We start from the raw sequence: 13,883 nt of genomic DNA, 5'->3' as shown, positions 1-13,883 counted from the left end.
TCTTGAGGCCACTGTGAATGTTTCACTGCAATATTTCCTGCAGTCCAGAAACCTGTTGGCTATCATCTTTTGCCTTAGCCTCTGAGCACAGCTGCCAATATTTTGGGGCTCCACGTGTAGATGCTGAATATCCAGACAACAGTAATCTCATATCTGTATAAGGCCTTCTGTTCCTCATGCTGTTCATTGATTACAGTGTGACTAGAATGCAGATACATTTTAAAACAGCTGATAAAACCATCACTAGAGGATGGGCAGGAGTTCTGAGATTATGTGCAATCTGAGCACTGACCAAACAACAAACTTAAGCAAGAAAGATTAAAAGAAAAAAAAGAAAGCAGCTGGTGAGATATTTCAGGTCTCACTCAGGAGATTGATTTTGCCACCACCTAGAACCACACTACAACTTCAGTCTGTCTAAAAAAAAACAAAAAAAAACACACTTCTGAACAACCAATCTGATAGCAATCAGTCCAGCATCTGCACTTGCTTTTGAGCAGCTCGTATCCACCTCCAGCCATCTATTAGCCTTCACTAATCCATCACACTAGCACCTCCTTGTACACTTTCCGCAGATCAAAAGAGCAGGTGATGTGTGATATGGAAATAACCAAAGTGTTTGGCCTCAAGCCTGCCTGTTCAAAGGCGGCACTGTCTGCCTCAGGACATCTACATGAGTAACGGCAATACCTCAGCAATAATAGCTCAAGGAAGGCTCATTTAGCTGAAGGGTAGAAGCCAAATCAAAGGTAACGGCAGAGTTATAAACAGCCTGCTAGCATCCCGGCAATCATGTGTACCTAATTACACAAGTGGCAGTGTTTCCCTTTGGTAACAGTTTAGCTGCTGTGTCCCATTTATTTCCCAAATTAATGATTTAAATTTCAACAATTTGCTTACTAAAATCAGAACCTACTTTTGTCTTTGCCATAAAGAGATTTTAAGACCAATGCACTGCAGACTAGTTTAACTGATTTATAACAGGTTTAGCCCTCGTGTAGTCAAAATACTCCGTGAGGTGTAATTAACACAGAAGCTTCTAGTGGTTGCAAATGTAGGTTTCAATAATAATGACTTCAGTATCACCACTGTGAATCCTTTGAGGTGTAAAAGGAAGAGAAATATTTCAGCAGTCTTAAAATTTGTCTTCATAATTAGAAAAGAGAGGCAAAGAAGAAGGATCAAAAATAACAAATTAAGTTAGACATAAAAGAACAAGTTTTAAAAGTAACTAGAGACTCATTTAACGGGAAGTTCTACCGTCCACATCATGGTACCGACACGGCCTGATATCTTCAGATAATGACGTGTTCGGCAAGCAAAGTTTGAAGCGTCGCATCGAGCTGTTGGTTGCTAATGCTTGTGTCTGATCTGAACCTGTATTTAAGTTGTACACGGTGTCATTCCCAGGTAGAAATTCACTGATATTACCGGCCAAGAAATCATATTTCTTCATGTGCTTTTCTAAGTAATTAGAATCTACAGTCAGCTAACACTAAAGTAGGTTGTTGTTTTTTCCCCATTTCAGCCGCAGCTGTATGATCATCATCGGCTGTTATGTGATGCACAGGAATGTCAGTCTGCAGTCCTGTATGATTGCATAACTGCTTACAAACGTGACGAGCTAAAATTTGCTTTTCAGAAACAGCAGCTCTGCCATATGGAAAATCTTCTTAACAAACAACAATTCCCTGACAACAACATTCTTCACAAAATGAGCAAACCCACTGAAGCACAGTATACGGCATATATAAATAGAAATATATTCTTTATGCTTTCTGTCTTCTCGGTGACTAACAAGCCAGGGATATCAAAGAGACCAAAGGCTGCTGATGAGCTCTGAGCTCTGCTTAATTGGATGTAGCTCAGGCTGTATCTGTAGCAGCAGAGTGAATGGTCCTGGGAGACAAGAGCTGACCGCCACACGTCCACACACCCACACACAGACTCCCCTCTCTCCCAATTAAAAAGAGCTTCAGGACTTGGCTTTGTTTACTTTCACAGAGTCCTGTCAGGAGAAGGATCTTTTCATCTGAGGGATGTCACATCTAGCTGGAAAATAAAATATACTGTCTGTCATTAGAAAATTCATTTTGCTTCCTGCCCAACACTTTTTAAAACCTTTTCAGTGAACCTTTTTAGTGAAAGACTCAGCTTGCTTCTGAATTTCAGGAAAAAAGAAGATGTCAAGTGTGAGATAATTAAACTTTCCAAAGTACATCAAGTTAGTTAAAGAATTTGTCTGAATTGCATTAAGTTCTTTGATACTGAAGAGACACATATTATATAAACATGATATCGCTTTAACCAAACCCATAACTACAACAAGTAAGCTACATTATTTGATCAGCTAAGGGTTGTAGCTGGCGAGCTCTCCTGGGTGTACCGCCACATCTCTGGCATTCAGTTAGCTGGAATAGCTGGATGAGACAAGCCTGAAGGGAGGGGCTGACATTTTGAAGAATGCGCTTTCTGAGATTTAGATGAGAAGACTGGTGTGGCCTGTAAGCTAAATATGAAGCAGCTTAGCATAATGACTGGAAAAGGGAAAACGCTAGTCTGGCTCAGTCAAAAGGCAACAAAATCTACAGGTGCTGGCCATAAAATTAGAATATCATGAAAAAGTTGGTTTATTTCAGTAATTCCATTCAAAAAGTGAAACTTTTTGGTCTCTCAGTCTAGTTCTGTATGCTACGCAATCATGGGGAAGACTGCTGACTTGACAGTTGTCCAAAAGATGACCTTTGACACCTTGCACAAGGAGGGCAAGACACAAAAGGTCATTGCTAAAGAGGCTGGCTGTTCACAGAGCTCTGTGTCCGAGCACATTAATAGAGAGGAGAAGGGAAGAAAAAGATGTGGTAGAAAAAAGTGTACAAGCAATAGGGATAACCGCACCCTGGAGAGGATTGTGAAACAAAACCCATTCAAAAATGTGGAGGAGATTCACAAAGAGTGGACTGCAGCTGGAGTCAGTCCTTCAAGAACCACCAGCACAGACGTATGCAGACATGGGTTTCAGCTGTCGCAGTCTTTGTGTCAAGCCACTCTTGAAAAAGAGACGGCATCAGAAGCTTCTCGCCTGGGCTAAAGACAAAAAGGACTGGACTGCTGCTGAGTGCTCCAAAGTTCTGTTCTCTGAGCAAAGTAAATTTTGCTTTTCCTTTGGAAATCAAGGTCCCAGAGTCTGGAGGAAGAGAGGAGAGGCACAGAATCCACGTTGCTTGAGGTCCAGTGTAAAGTTTCCACAGTCAGTGATGGTTTGGGGTGCCATGCCATCTGCTGGTGTTGGTCCACTGTGTTTCCTGAGGTCCAAGGTCAACGCAGCCATCTACCAGGAAGTTTTAGAGCACTTCATGCTTCCTGCTGCTGACCAACTTTATGGAGATGCAGATTTCATTTTCCAACAGGACTTGGCACCTGCACAGAGTGCCAAAGCTACCAGTACCTGCTTTAAGGACCATGGTATCCCTGTTCTTAATTGGCCAGCAAACTCACCTGACCACATAGAAAATCTATGGGCTGTTGTGAAGAGGAAGATGCGATACACCAGACCCAACAATTCAGAAGAGCTGAAGGTCACTATCAGAGCAACCTGGGCTCTCATAACACCTGAGCAGTGCCACAGACTGATCGACTCCATGCCACGCCGCATTGCTGCAGTAATCCAGGCAAAAGGAGCCCCAACTAAGTACTGACTGCTGTACATACTCATACTTTTCATGTTCATACTTTTCAGTTGGACAACATTTCTAAAAATCCTTTTTTTGTATTGGTCTTAATTAATATTCTAATTTTCTGAGATACTGAATTTGGGGTTTTCATTAGTTGCCAGTTATAATCATCAAAATTAAGAGAAAGAAACATTTGAAATATATCAGTCTGTGTGTAATGAATGAACATAATATACAAGTTTCACTTTTTGAATGAAATTACTGAAATAAATGAACTTTTTCATGGCATTCTAATTTTATGAGCAGCACCTGTATAAGGTGCCTACAAGCACTTCTGGAGTTCTTCAATTAAGCTGTTTCAAATGACTTTTTACAACAGAAAGGCACTACACTTGACCCTTTTACCTGAAATTATGGCGTCATCATTTTTACCTACAACTGCATAGCTGTACAGGCACTAGAAAATAATAACCGTAGAATACCATAATTTTATGTAGGTAATATAAATTTTAGGTAGTGCGTAACTTCAGGTATTTTACAGGAAAGGAGACACAAATTATACTGTAAGTAATGTGTATAGTAGTAGTGTGTGGGGTATTTTAGCAGAAAAACAAGTAAGCTGTACTTCCAGGGATGTGGGTTGTATTATGTCGTGGTTTAGCCTTGCTTTTTTACATTTTTATTTTGTATTGTGCGCATAACGGATGTTCCACTATACAATTGTCCTCTTATATATACAAATGTGATAAGGACTGTTCTCCCTTTCTTACTTGGAAGAAAAAATAAACTCCTTCAGGGCACAGGTCTATGTCACCTTATAATGATGGAGGCAAGTCTAACTTGAATTTTTCTTTCATAAACACTGTTCAACCATCAATTGCAACTTTGAAAAGGACTGTGAGAAAACTACAAAAAAAGATGGATTAACGTGAATGAAAAAGACTCCAAGATATTTTTTTTTTTATTTATATGCAAACCCCAAATTAAACAGAATTATCAAAAAACTGGCCTATTAGCTTGGATACTCTTATTTATACTTTTCTATTTGTACAGTTTAGTTTTTTCTTTGGTTTCTTTTTGTGCTTTGTGCTTTTGCTTTTCTTCTTATGTTCTTTCCAGAGGTTTTCTCTGAAAATAATCAGTTTGTGCCTTAAAATGGTTTGTAATTCTATATTTTTGCCACATTTAGTATGTGCAGAGCTATGAATATGCAAATGCCTATTTGCCTGCAGCCCGCTATGTTTCTGCATGGACAAGCCCTGTTTGCTCACAAGTTTTCTTGCAATATGAAGGGAGATACCGTGGGGCCCACACTGCTGAAGTGTGTCTTTTGTTTAGTATGCGAGACCTAATCTGTGAATCAGGAGGTCAAGAACACAGAGAGGCTGCTGATCCAATGTATCAGAGAGAAAAAAAAGTCATAGAACGCATGATAAAACCCACTGTGCATGGAGCACATTTTAAAACAGCTATTTTGCCAGCTGTTAAAATAAAATGCATGTGTGTGAATGAGAGGGAGACAGGTGTAACAGTGAAGCTGCAAAGAGCAGAGATAGTGAAGGCAGATGAGTTTAAATACCTGGGGTCAACCATCCAAAGCAATGGACAGTGCACAAGAGAGGTGAAGAAGAGGGTGCAGGCAGGGTGGAGCGGGTATCAGGGGTGGTTTGCGACAGAGTGAAAGGGAAGGTTTACCAGATGGTAGCGAGACCTGTTATGAGGCACTGACAAAAAGACAGCAGGCTGAGCTGGAGGTGGAGGTGGCAGAGTTGAGGATGTTAAGGTTTTCATTGAGAGTGACCAGGAGGGACAGGATTAGAAATGAGTCCATTAGAGGGACAGCTCGGGTTGAGCAGTTTGGAGACAAAGTTAGAGAGACAAGGCTGAGAGGGTTTGGACATGTGCAGAGGAGTGGATATATTTGACAAAGGTTGTTGGAAAGATGGAGTGCCAGGGAAGAGAAAAACAAAGAAGACCAAGGAGAAGATTCGTGGATGTAGTAAAGGAGGACATGCAGAGGGTTGGTGTGACAGATGGAGGCAGATGATCCACTCTGGTGACCCCTAAATCTGCCTATGTGCAGATTAGGAGCTCATTTATGTTTGAAGTATTTTATGCTAAGCTAACCTTCCACTGGTTAAATGTGCTTTTACACAAGGCCACAGATTGTAGAAAAGGGGAGCAAGGTGCAAGGAAGCCTGAAGGCTTAAATTATGCTTATGTAACAGCAGAACTGAGAAAGCATCAGTAGGTAATGAGCGAGAATAATGATTGGCAAATCTTTCAGCTGAGATCTAAAAAGATCGTCATCAAAAGACTTGGAGCGCCTCTAGTTCTTCACAGCTCTGACATGCTCATATGAGCTTATTAAGTTGGGGCAAACCTGCTGTAGAAACTAATAACCCATGTGCTACATATCACCTCTCTTACCACCACTCTCTCTGAAAAGCAGCAAATAAAAATGAATTCTGTGTTTATAATGCCAGGGCTGTAGTTTAGTCTGCAAATTCTGTTATGATCCACTGCTTTAATATACAGTAGCTGACTGGCTGAGTAACCCATGCAGCAAGAGCTCCATGAACGTGCTTCATGATGGATGGCTGTTTTGTGCTGTAACAGCCCTACTGTGTTGTAGAGCAAGCTAGCAAATCCATCAGGGTGCACAACAGGCCCTTCAGTAATGAATAAGTGAGCAGCTGAGCAGCTAATAACTCGCAGAAAGGCCAGTGGCAGTAAATTCCATCAGGACAGCTTACAGGCTGCTATCCAGAAAAAAAAAGGTGCAGGCAAATATTAAAAACCAGGCAGTTAAACACAGAGCTTTTATTTCCCCCATGCTGCCTGCTGCTGTGGTTTGCACTGGTTTGCTTTGATTAGAGCAGTATATAACACACTGCCAGGGGGGTAAGTCACAAAGCGGGATTAGCCAGAGAATTTAAAATATGTCGCAAAATATTCCGAAGTATAACAAAGATTTAAAACTAAACACCCTATACAAGTTTGGTTTCACAGATTCAGTTCAGTGCTTTTGTGAGCAGCGCCACAGGTTGGACACAGAGCTTAGGTTAAAAGAGGAGGAAAGCTGAGAGGAGGCTGAGTGCATGACTGAGCTCCAAAACCTTTGTAAGAACACCTTCTTAACTTTCTGTCCCTTATTCTCCTTTCTCCTTCCTTTCTTCTCTTTGATTCCTTGGGGTGCTACCATTTCCCTCCCACTTCCTTCTCCTCCTACTTTGCCCTGTCTCCTCTTCAGTCTCTCCTCCTCCTCTGTCACTGGACCATCTGCGTTGTGACGCATGCACAGGACCGGAGATGCAAACCAGCTCCGTGCTCAGCCAGTCAGGTCATTTACTAAATCTCAATTGACTGCTGCTCCAGTTTCCATGGAGAAGAAACAAGCAAGATGTTAGCGAGGCAATCAATGACCCCACCCACCAACCCCCACCCCAAAGTCTGGCTCGGATCTTGTGCCGGGCTTGAGCTGTGGCGCATAAGTAGGATATGTATCCTATTATGTTGCAGCAGAACAGAACACTGTGCTTTCTCCTCTTTGCATTAAATTTTGCCCCCCAGAGCGTGTAATGTCCAACCTCAGCTCAGTTGGTGTGATGACATCGTCCTCTGTGGTTTGTGTGGGGCAGAGTAGCAGTGGAGCAGGCTGCAGAGGTAAAGTGCTGCTTTCTAATCTGAGAGTTAAAACCAGGACAGCCAAGGAGACAGTTATCATGCCCCTGGCTAAACACTCCACTGAAAGATTTAGATCATGCTAGTACCTGTCTTCTGACATACATGCATGGACACTTATGCTTTGTAAGGAAATGTTCTGTATGCATAGGTGCAAACACTAGGGAGGATATGGCTGCCACCTGTTGGTGATTCTGCTAAGGTTCACCCAGTCACCTTGCCGTTTCCCCTCCGTGGTGCTGCGGCAGACTCATTTATCCTCTCCGCTGCTGGCGAATGCTCTCTTTCACCCCAGCATGACTCAGGAGCCTGGCTGCCTATTGAGCCTAATGCTGCAGATGCTCAGCCACAGCTCGCTTACTATAAGCTTCAAAATGAAGCTCATGTAATCCAGCAGAAGACCAGATTTTTGTGAAAATCAGAAACGTGCGGAATTGAGAAAAAGAAGGTGTGTGTGTGTGTGTGTGGGGGGGGGGGGGGGGGGGGGGGGGTAGGGCTTAGTCAGAAGTACAAAGGTGGAGCTGATGTGTAGGTCAACATCAGGGAAAAGGAAAAGAATGGAAAAATTCAGTCATTTTAGACTCCTGTTAACGAATCATTTCTCGCTCATCAAAACTGTCTTCTGGTGGAGTGAAACAACTCTTCAACTCTGCTCCACCGATATGTTAACATGGTACTGATGCCTTGTTCCTGCCCGTGGGCTCTTAATTTACCTCTGACTTATGCTGCTTTGAATGATGCCATGAAGTAAACCTAACTGTGCCCTGACAGACACGAGTCTCTTCAGGAATATGAGATGTAGTGGAGCAGCTCTCCTCTTATTCATCACCAGCCAGATGTCCAGATGCAGTTAATTGAATGCAGTGTGGATCATCTTGCCCCCAATCATCTGCATCCCTGGTGTTAATAAATTCACCCATACTTGAGTTTACATCCCGGTGAACATTCACCATTAACTGTAACTTTGCACTGACTTCAGTTCAAAACAGAGCATGCAAATATCAAAAAGTGCTTCATAACATATACTCAACAACTTATACATACTTTATATATGGTACATATAAATATATTAGTCACACACACATTTATAGTTTTCACTCGCATCACACTGCTGCCGCTCTTCCTTCCTGTTGCCACAGCAACGCAGCACTCGTCTCCATGTCTCAGTGATAGCACATGCTTTGATTAAATCACCATCGGCAAACAGCAGGGAGCACTACAGTGTACCCTGATCTTAGTCTAACATGCATACATGATGCTGGTTTATCATCCACATAATCTTAGGTGGAACCTTGATTATGATCATACAATAGCAGTGAAGGTTCACACAATCAAAATAATTATGGATTCCTTTAACAATATAAGTGCACACTAAACCAAACTAACATTATCCTACCGTGCTCATACAGTAAGTGACACATAGTGCCAGTTTTCTCCACACGACCAACAAAATTGCCAAACAAACTTGCGCTACTTCTTGTCCTCTACTTTGTGCTCACTCAGTATATGAAATCTTCTCCAGCAAAAGCATCACTTACAGGGACTGTTCACTTTCCATCGGGTGTCATGGGTAGAAAAAGGTTTAAAAAATAAATACCTCACAGTTGCGTCCAGTGAAGCCCTGGTTGCATGTACACGCATACTCCCAGATGTCCTCTGGCCTGCCAGCCGAGGGGAGAAGGGCCAAGCAGAATCCCCCGTTGAGGCAGGGTCGGCCTTCGCTGGGGTCCGGGCGAGGTGTGGCCTGGGTCGGGGTGGGCTCGGCCGGTGCCGGGGTGTCCGGGGCCAGCTGGAAAGGAGAGGGGACGGCCCCGATGCTGCTGCTGTTGCTGCCGCTGCTGGTCAGGAGTAGGAGGGTAAGAAGCAGGGGGGATGTGAAGCTCCTTGCGTTCTTTGTGGGACGGCAGCAGGGAACTGCCGGCACACTGAACACAGTCATCCTCATCCTGATCCTCTTAGTCTGGTTTTCTTTTCTTTTCTTTCTTTTTTTGTGGGGGGGGGGGGGTTGTGTGTGTCTTTTGCTTCTTTGCTCAGAGCTGCTGCTGCTGCTGATGGCTGGGCTCAGCAGCAACTGAGAGGTGTGTGAGAAAATGTGTGTGCGTGAAAGAGAGACGGGGGGTGGAGGAGGAGGAGACAGGCTGTTAGGATGTTGAGCCTCAGCTGTGCGCAGGTAGAATGACTGAGAGGAGACTGGCTGATGGAGAGAAGGTAGAGATGCGAGAGAAGGGGAGGGCTCTCTGCTTTTTTCTGTCTCCGAGTCACAGTGACGAGGATTGCTGACGACACTCTCTCTCACACACATACACTCGCCCCTACCCCCTCCCAACCACCTTCATGCACACTCTCTCTCCTGGCTTGCCTTACTGTGCAGAGAAACAGTGGAGAGGAGTACTGCACCTTCCTCATTTAGAGTCTCATCATCCATATCCTCTTCTTGGAGTTTGGCCTCCAAAGAGTCAGGGAGGAAGCTATTATTCAGGGAAAGCAGAGGAGGAGGAGGAGGAGGAGGAAACGAGGTTGGTACTGGTGGAAGAAAATTCTCATCAGCTTTGCCAAATGATTGGCTGCTTTCTAGTGATAACAGGCGGCATTACCACAAGGGAGATGATGCACTCTGAGCCTGAAAACTGCGGAATCATGCTGATCAAGTTTGGCTGGCATGTTGAAGAAAGCTCCTAAAACTTAATCCCTAAAGTTATTTAAAAACATGTGTGCTGATAAAAGGGTTATTCAGGCTTCCCAAATCACAACAGCACAGACATGTTTAGAGCTGCTTTAAAATGAATTAAAAACCCCTGTTTTAGCGTTGAAATCCTTATCAAACCCACCCTACTTTGACAGTTAACTAGTTCAGCATATTTTGAACAAGAAAGAGAAAAATTTCAAACTTTAAATGGGTCCAAAGACCTTGAACTACTCAGGTATTCTTGGCTTGTTGATATCTTTTCCAGTTTTTAAGCAGTGACCGTTTAAGTTTGATGACATTTTCAGAAATTTCAATGGTTTTCTATGGAGGGCCTTTAGAGTGGAGACATCATCACCCACTGAAGAACTTGAGTTGTTTTACTTTTCAATTTTTTTTTCTCTTTCAGCTCTTTTTACTCCCACAAATTTTGGTCTATCCACACAATTTATACTTCAAAATGTAGCTATGGTTGCGCTCTTTAAGAAAATTACCTTTTCAAAACTCTGCCATTTATAGAATTTAAACTAGGAGCCTGAGAGTCTCAGGAGTACCCTCCACATTTGACATTTACTCCAATGTTTACTTTTCTCCTTTCTTTGGGGGAAAAGCCAAAATGGAGGCACGTTTTAAACTGCCATTTCTTGCTCAATTTTTGTGGTATAGACTGCTTCACTAAGATATCCTGGTGCTCATAGCGTAAAAAACATTTTCACTGGGACCTACAGTTTTTGCGTGGTGACCTGTTGTTTATGGGTAGGTCAGCAGGATTTTTCTCTGTGTACCACTCTCTTTTTGAAGGGAAAGACACACCTTGAAGTAGCTTGCTTCTGATTGGTGGATTCAAATTCAGATGCATGAGGCAGGTGGTTCAATTATAGGCAGATTTAACAGGCTCATTTAACAGAACTGATTGGTCAGTAGGTGTTGATTTTGTACCTGTTGATCTCAAAACATAACATGCTCCAGAGCAGGTTAGGTCTAAAACATAAGTAACCACGGTAATGATGAAAACCTAGGCCCCTGGATGATCCACAAACAATGGGTCAGATCCTCCAAATGTTTAATATACCGTATTTTCCGGACTATAGAGCGCACCATACTATAAGCCGCACCTACAAATTTTTTGGAAAAAACTGGAAACGTACATATATAAGCCGCACCGGGCTATAAGCCGCTGGTATCTCCGCCGCTCTCGGTTTTCCACAATTACTCGGCACTCAGCAGAGGGGGACAGACAACCCCAAATTTGAGTTATAACAAGTCAATTCACCATTGATTCGTTCACGCCGAGCTTACGTGCAGCGGCTCTATTTCCCTCCTGTAGTGCCAGGTCGATAGCCCTCAACTTAAAAGCGGCATCATAGGAAGTTCTTTTTGTGGTTTCCATGATGAGGGAGTTTGAAAAAAATCTCTTTTGTGCCTGCTGCTAGCACTTGTTGGCGCTTTCTTCTTTGATTTCCAACTTTGACGTCCCATGATTCATATCCTGCTAAAGAGCCCCCTGGTGGTTAAAGAAAAATCCACAGAAACGCCGCACCGGGCTATAAGCCGCATGGTTCAAAACGTGGGAAAAAAGTAGCGGCTTATAGTCCGAAAAATACGGTACATGCAAATCTCTGGTACGGAGCACAAAAGATCAAGTAAAAGGCAGGTATCGAGCACACTTGGACCTTAATCCATACTTACAAATAGAGTCAGGGTATTTGTCTCTCTCAAGGGTAGAGTGTCTGAGCATTTATTGTATTACAAATATAAAATTTAGTCAGAAAAAGAAATGGACAATTAAATTTAGAAGCAATATTAATAAATTTTGGCACTCTGACCTTGTCCATAATGTAAGATTGATGCCCTCAGTTTCTTAAAACAGCTGCAGGCTGTTGTAATCAATACAAGACCTTTTGGCTGTTAATGCCATCCATGGCCTGAACTTTCCCCATTTCCATAATGAATGTTCCAGTGGTGCAGTGTGAGGTATTCACCTCACACCCACACACCTTATATAATGTTAAATCAAAGCCTTAACTCGAGTCGGGAAAACAGTGCCAGGCAAAGATTTGTTCTTCAACAAGACTAGACAGGTGAGCCTTAAGTAGTTACAGTCTCCATGGCAAATCGCTTACACTTGGTGGAGTGGAGTGGGGTCCCATGATCCAGAGTGACAAGTCTTGGAAAAATGTTTGATGATCCCCTGAAAACTGTTCAAGAACCACATCTGAAATAACCAGCTGGCTACAACGTCCCAGAGCAACGGCAAGATGGAGCAATAAAACAATGAGCAAATATGAGTCAAACAGTTACTTTTATTTATGTTCAGGTAAAAACATGAACCTGATGCAGTAAATTATTGCAGATCTTAGAAACCAGCACATGAACATTGGGGCCAGGAGAGCATACAGTGGCGCCCTCCCCTGGCTACAGACTGCAGGTGCACACCACAGTTTGTTCCAAGCCAGCAGTGCAAAGAAAAAAAAATAATCAACTACAGCAAGAAATAAAGACAATATAGAAAACTTAAAAAAAAAGAGAAAAAAAAAAAAAGGTTAAGCAGACATTCCCACTTCAAACGGGGGGTGAAACTGCATATATATTTTATTCCAGAAATGACCTTGAAATGCTATCTGGCCATGAAACAATAAAATGAGACCAGCCAAACTTTGTGCCCAGCTACATCATGTGTTGAGGGTTGCTCAGAGCTTGGTCTACCAAGATAACCCTACGCATCCGGTAGGAGCCAACAGAAAGACACCAACTCTATTAAAATAAGAGCAAAACAAATTTACCTGGTCAACACGTTGGTTACAACTCTTTATTTGAGCTGAAGCTCTCTATAATGAGGCCAGAACACAATCTCAACTTTGGGTAGAGGGAGGAGGAAAAAAAAAAAAAAAAAAAAGATATTATGGGCTCATTGCTACCCGCATTCAACCAACTGCAACTTTCATTTCCACAACTTGAAGCAAAGACACACTGGAGGGGAGGGGGAAGCCAAACCCAAAAAAAAAAATAATAATAATAAAAAAGAAAAAAAAAAAGCAACACATGAACTGGGGCAAATATAATACAGAACAAAATGCGAACGGTCGAACTGAGGGGAGACGTGAAAACAAAGAGCTATTCTATCAAATGTGTAGAATGAGCAAAGTCTGCAAATTTGTCTGTACAAATGATCTTTGGAGCTAAAGTAAACCTAGCTTGCTCAATGGACCCTCCCCCACCCATTCCCACTCCCCTTCCTCCTCATGACCCAGTGATGTTTGTCCACCACCCTGGAGAGGAGACATCCCTTTTTTTTTTTCTTTTTTTGTTTAAATATCACATAGCAATTTAAAATGTCACCCAGATGGTTCCATCTTTTTAACATTACTCAACTACTGATATAAGATTTTACTCTCTTTTTTTTATATTTTAAGTTCTGCATCATGGAACACCCTTCCTTTTTTTTTTGAGAGAGAGAGACAGGGGCAGCAAATATATATTTAAAGTCTTAATTTTTCTGCAAGCTGCTTTCTCTAACAAGAAGGCCGTACACTGAGCCTTAATGTGTGTGATTACAAAAAAACTAAGAAGGAAGTCATGATTTCATCAGTTGCTGTAGAAGGCATTTGAATGTGAGATGTGGCGAGATCAGGAAAGGTGGAAAGACTGCTGGCCCTCACGAGCCGCAATCAACAGTTTCTCTCGCATGATCTCTATGCTGGAGTAGTCAGGCAGCTTCAGGTAGTTGACGCAGGTCATGACTGAGGGGAGGAAGTCATCTGGATTCTCCGTCGACTCGAACGTCTTCCTCACAATCGTCAGAGGTGGGTTCAGGCTCCGGAAACCTGACAGGGGAGGGCAAC

General features: G+C 42.6%; 2 protein-coding genes across 10 annotated transcripts in view; both read right to left on the bottom strand.

The window, feature by feature from the left end:
- Positions 1 to 9,530, bottom strand: part of dner (delta/notch-like EGF repeat containing) — a 63,035-nt gene extending 53,505 nt beyond the window's left edge. The window contains exon 1 of the mRNA XM_030744474.1: positions 8,956 to 9,530. Within this exon, the coding sequence (XP_030600334.1) occupies positions 8,956 to 9,303 (348 nt within the window). The 5' untranslated portion in view covers positions 9,304 to 9,530. The remainder of the gene's footprint in view (positions 1 to 8,955) is intronic.
- Positions 9,531 to 12,324: 2,794 nt separating this feature from the next.
- The window catches only part of trip12 (thyroid hormone receptor interactor 12), a 49,211-nt gene continuing 47,652 nt past the window's right edge, over positions 12,325 to 13,883 (bottom strand). For 8 of the 9 annotated variants that reach the window (XM_030744627.1, XM_030744629.1, XM_030744626.1 and 5 more), the window contains one exon: positions 13,669 to 13,865. In XM_030744627.1, the coding sequence (XP_030600487.1) occupies positions 13,669 to 13,865 (197 nt within the window). Of the gene's footprint in view, positions 13,866 to 13,883 lie in introns of all 9 variants that reach the window. The other variant, XM_030744633.1, reaches the window with a different exon arrangement.

Source organism: Archocentrus centrarchus, chromosome 13 (genome assembly GCF_007364275.1).
Source record: "Archocentrus centrarchus isolate MPI-CPG fArcCen1 chromosome 13, fArcCen1, whole genome shotgun sequence".
Classification (NCBI taxonomy): domain Eukaryota; kingdom Metazoa; phylum Chordata; class Actinopteri; order Cichliformes; family Cichlidae; genus Archocentrus; species Archocentrus centrarchus.
This window is presented reverse-complemented; position numbering and strand designations above follow the sequence as displayed.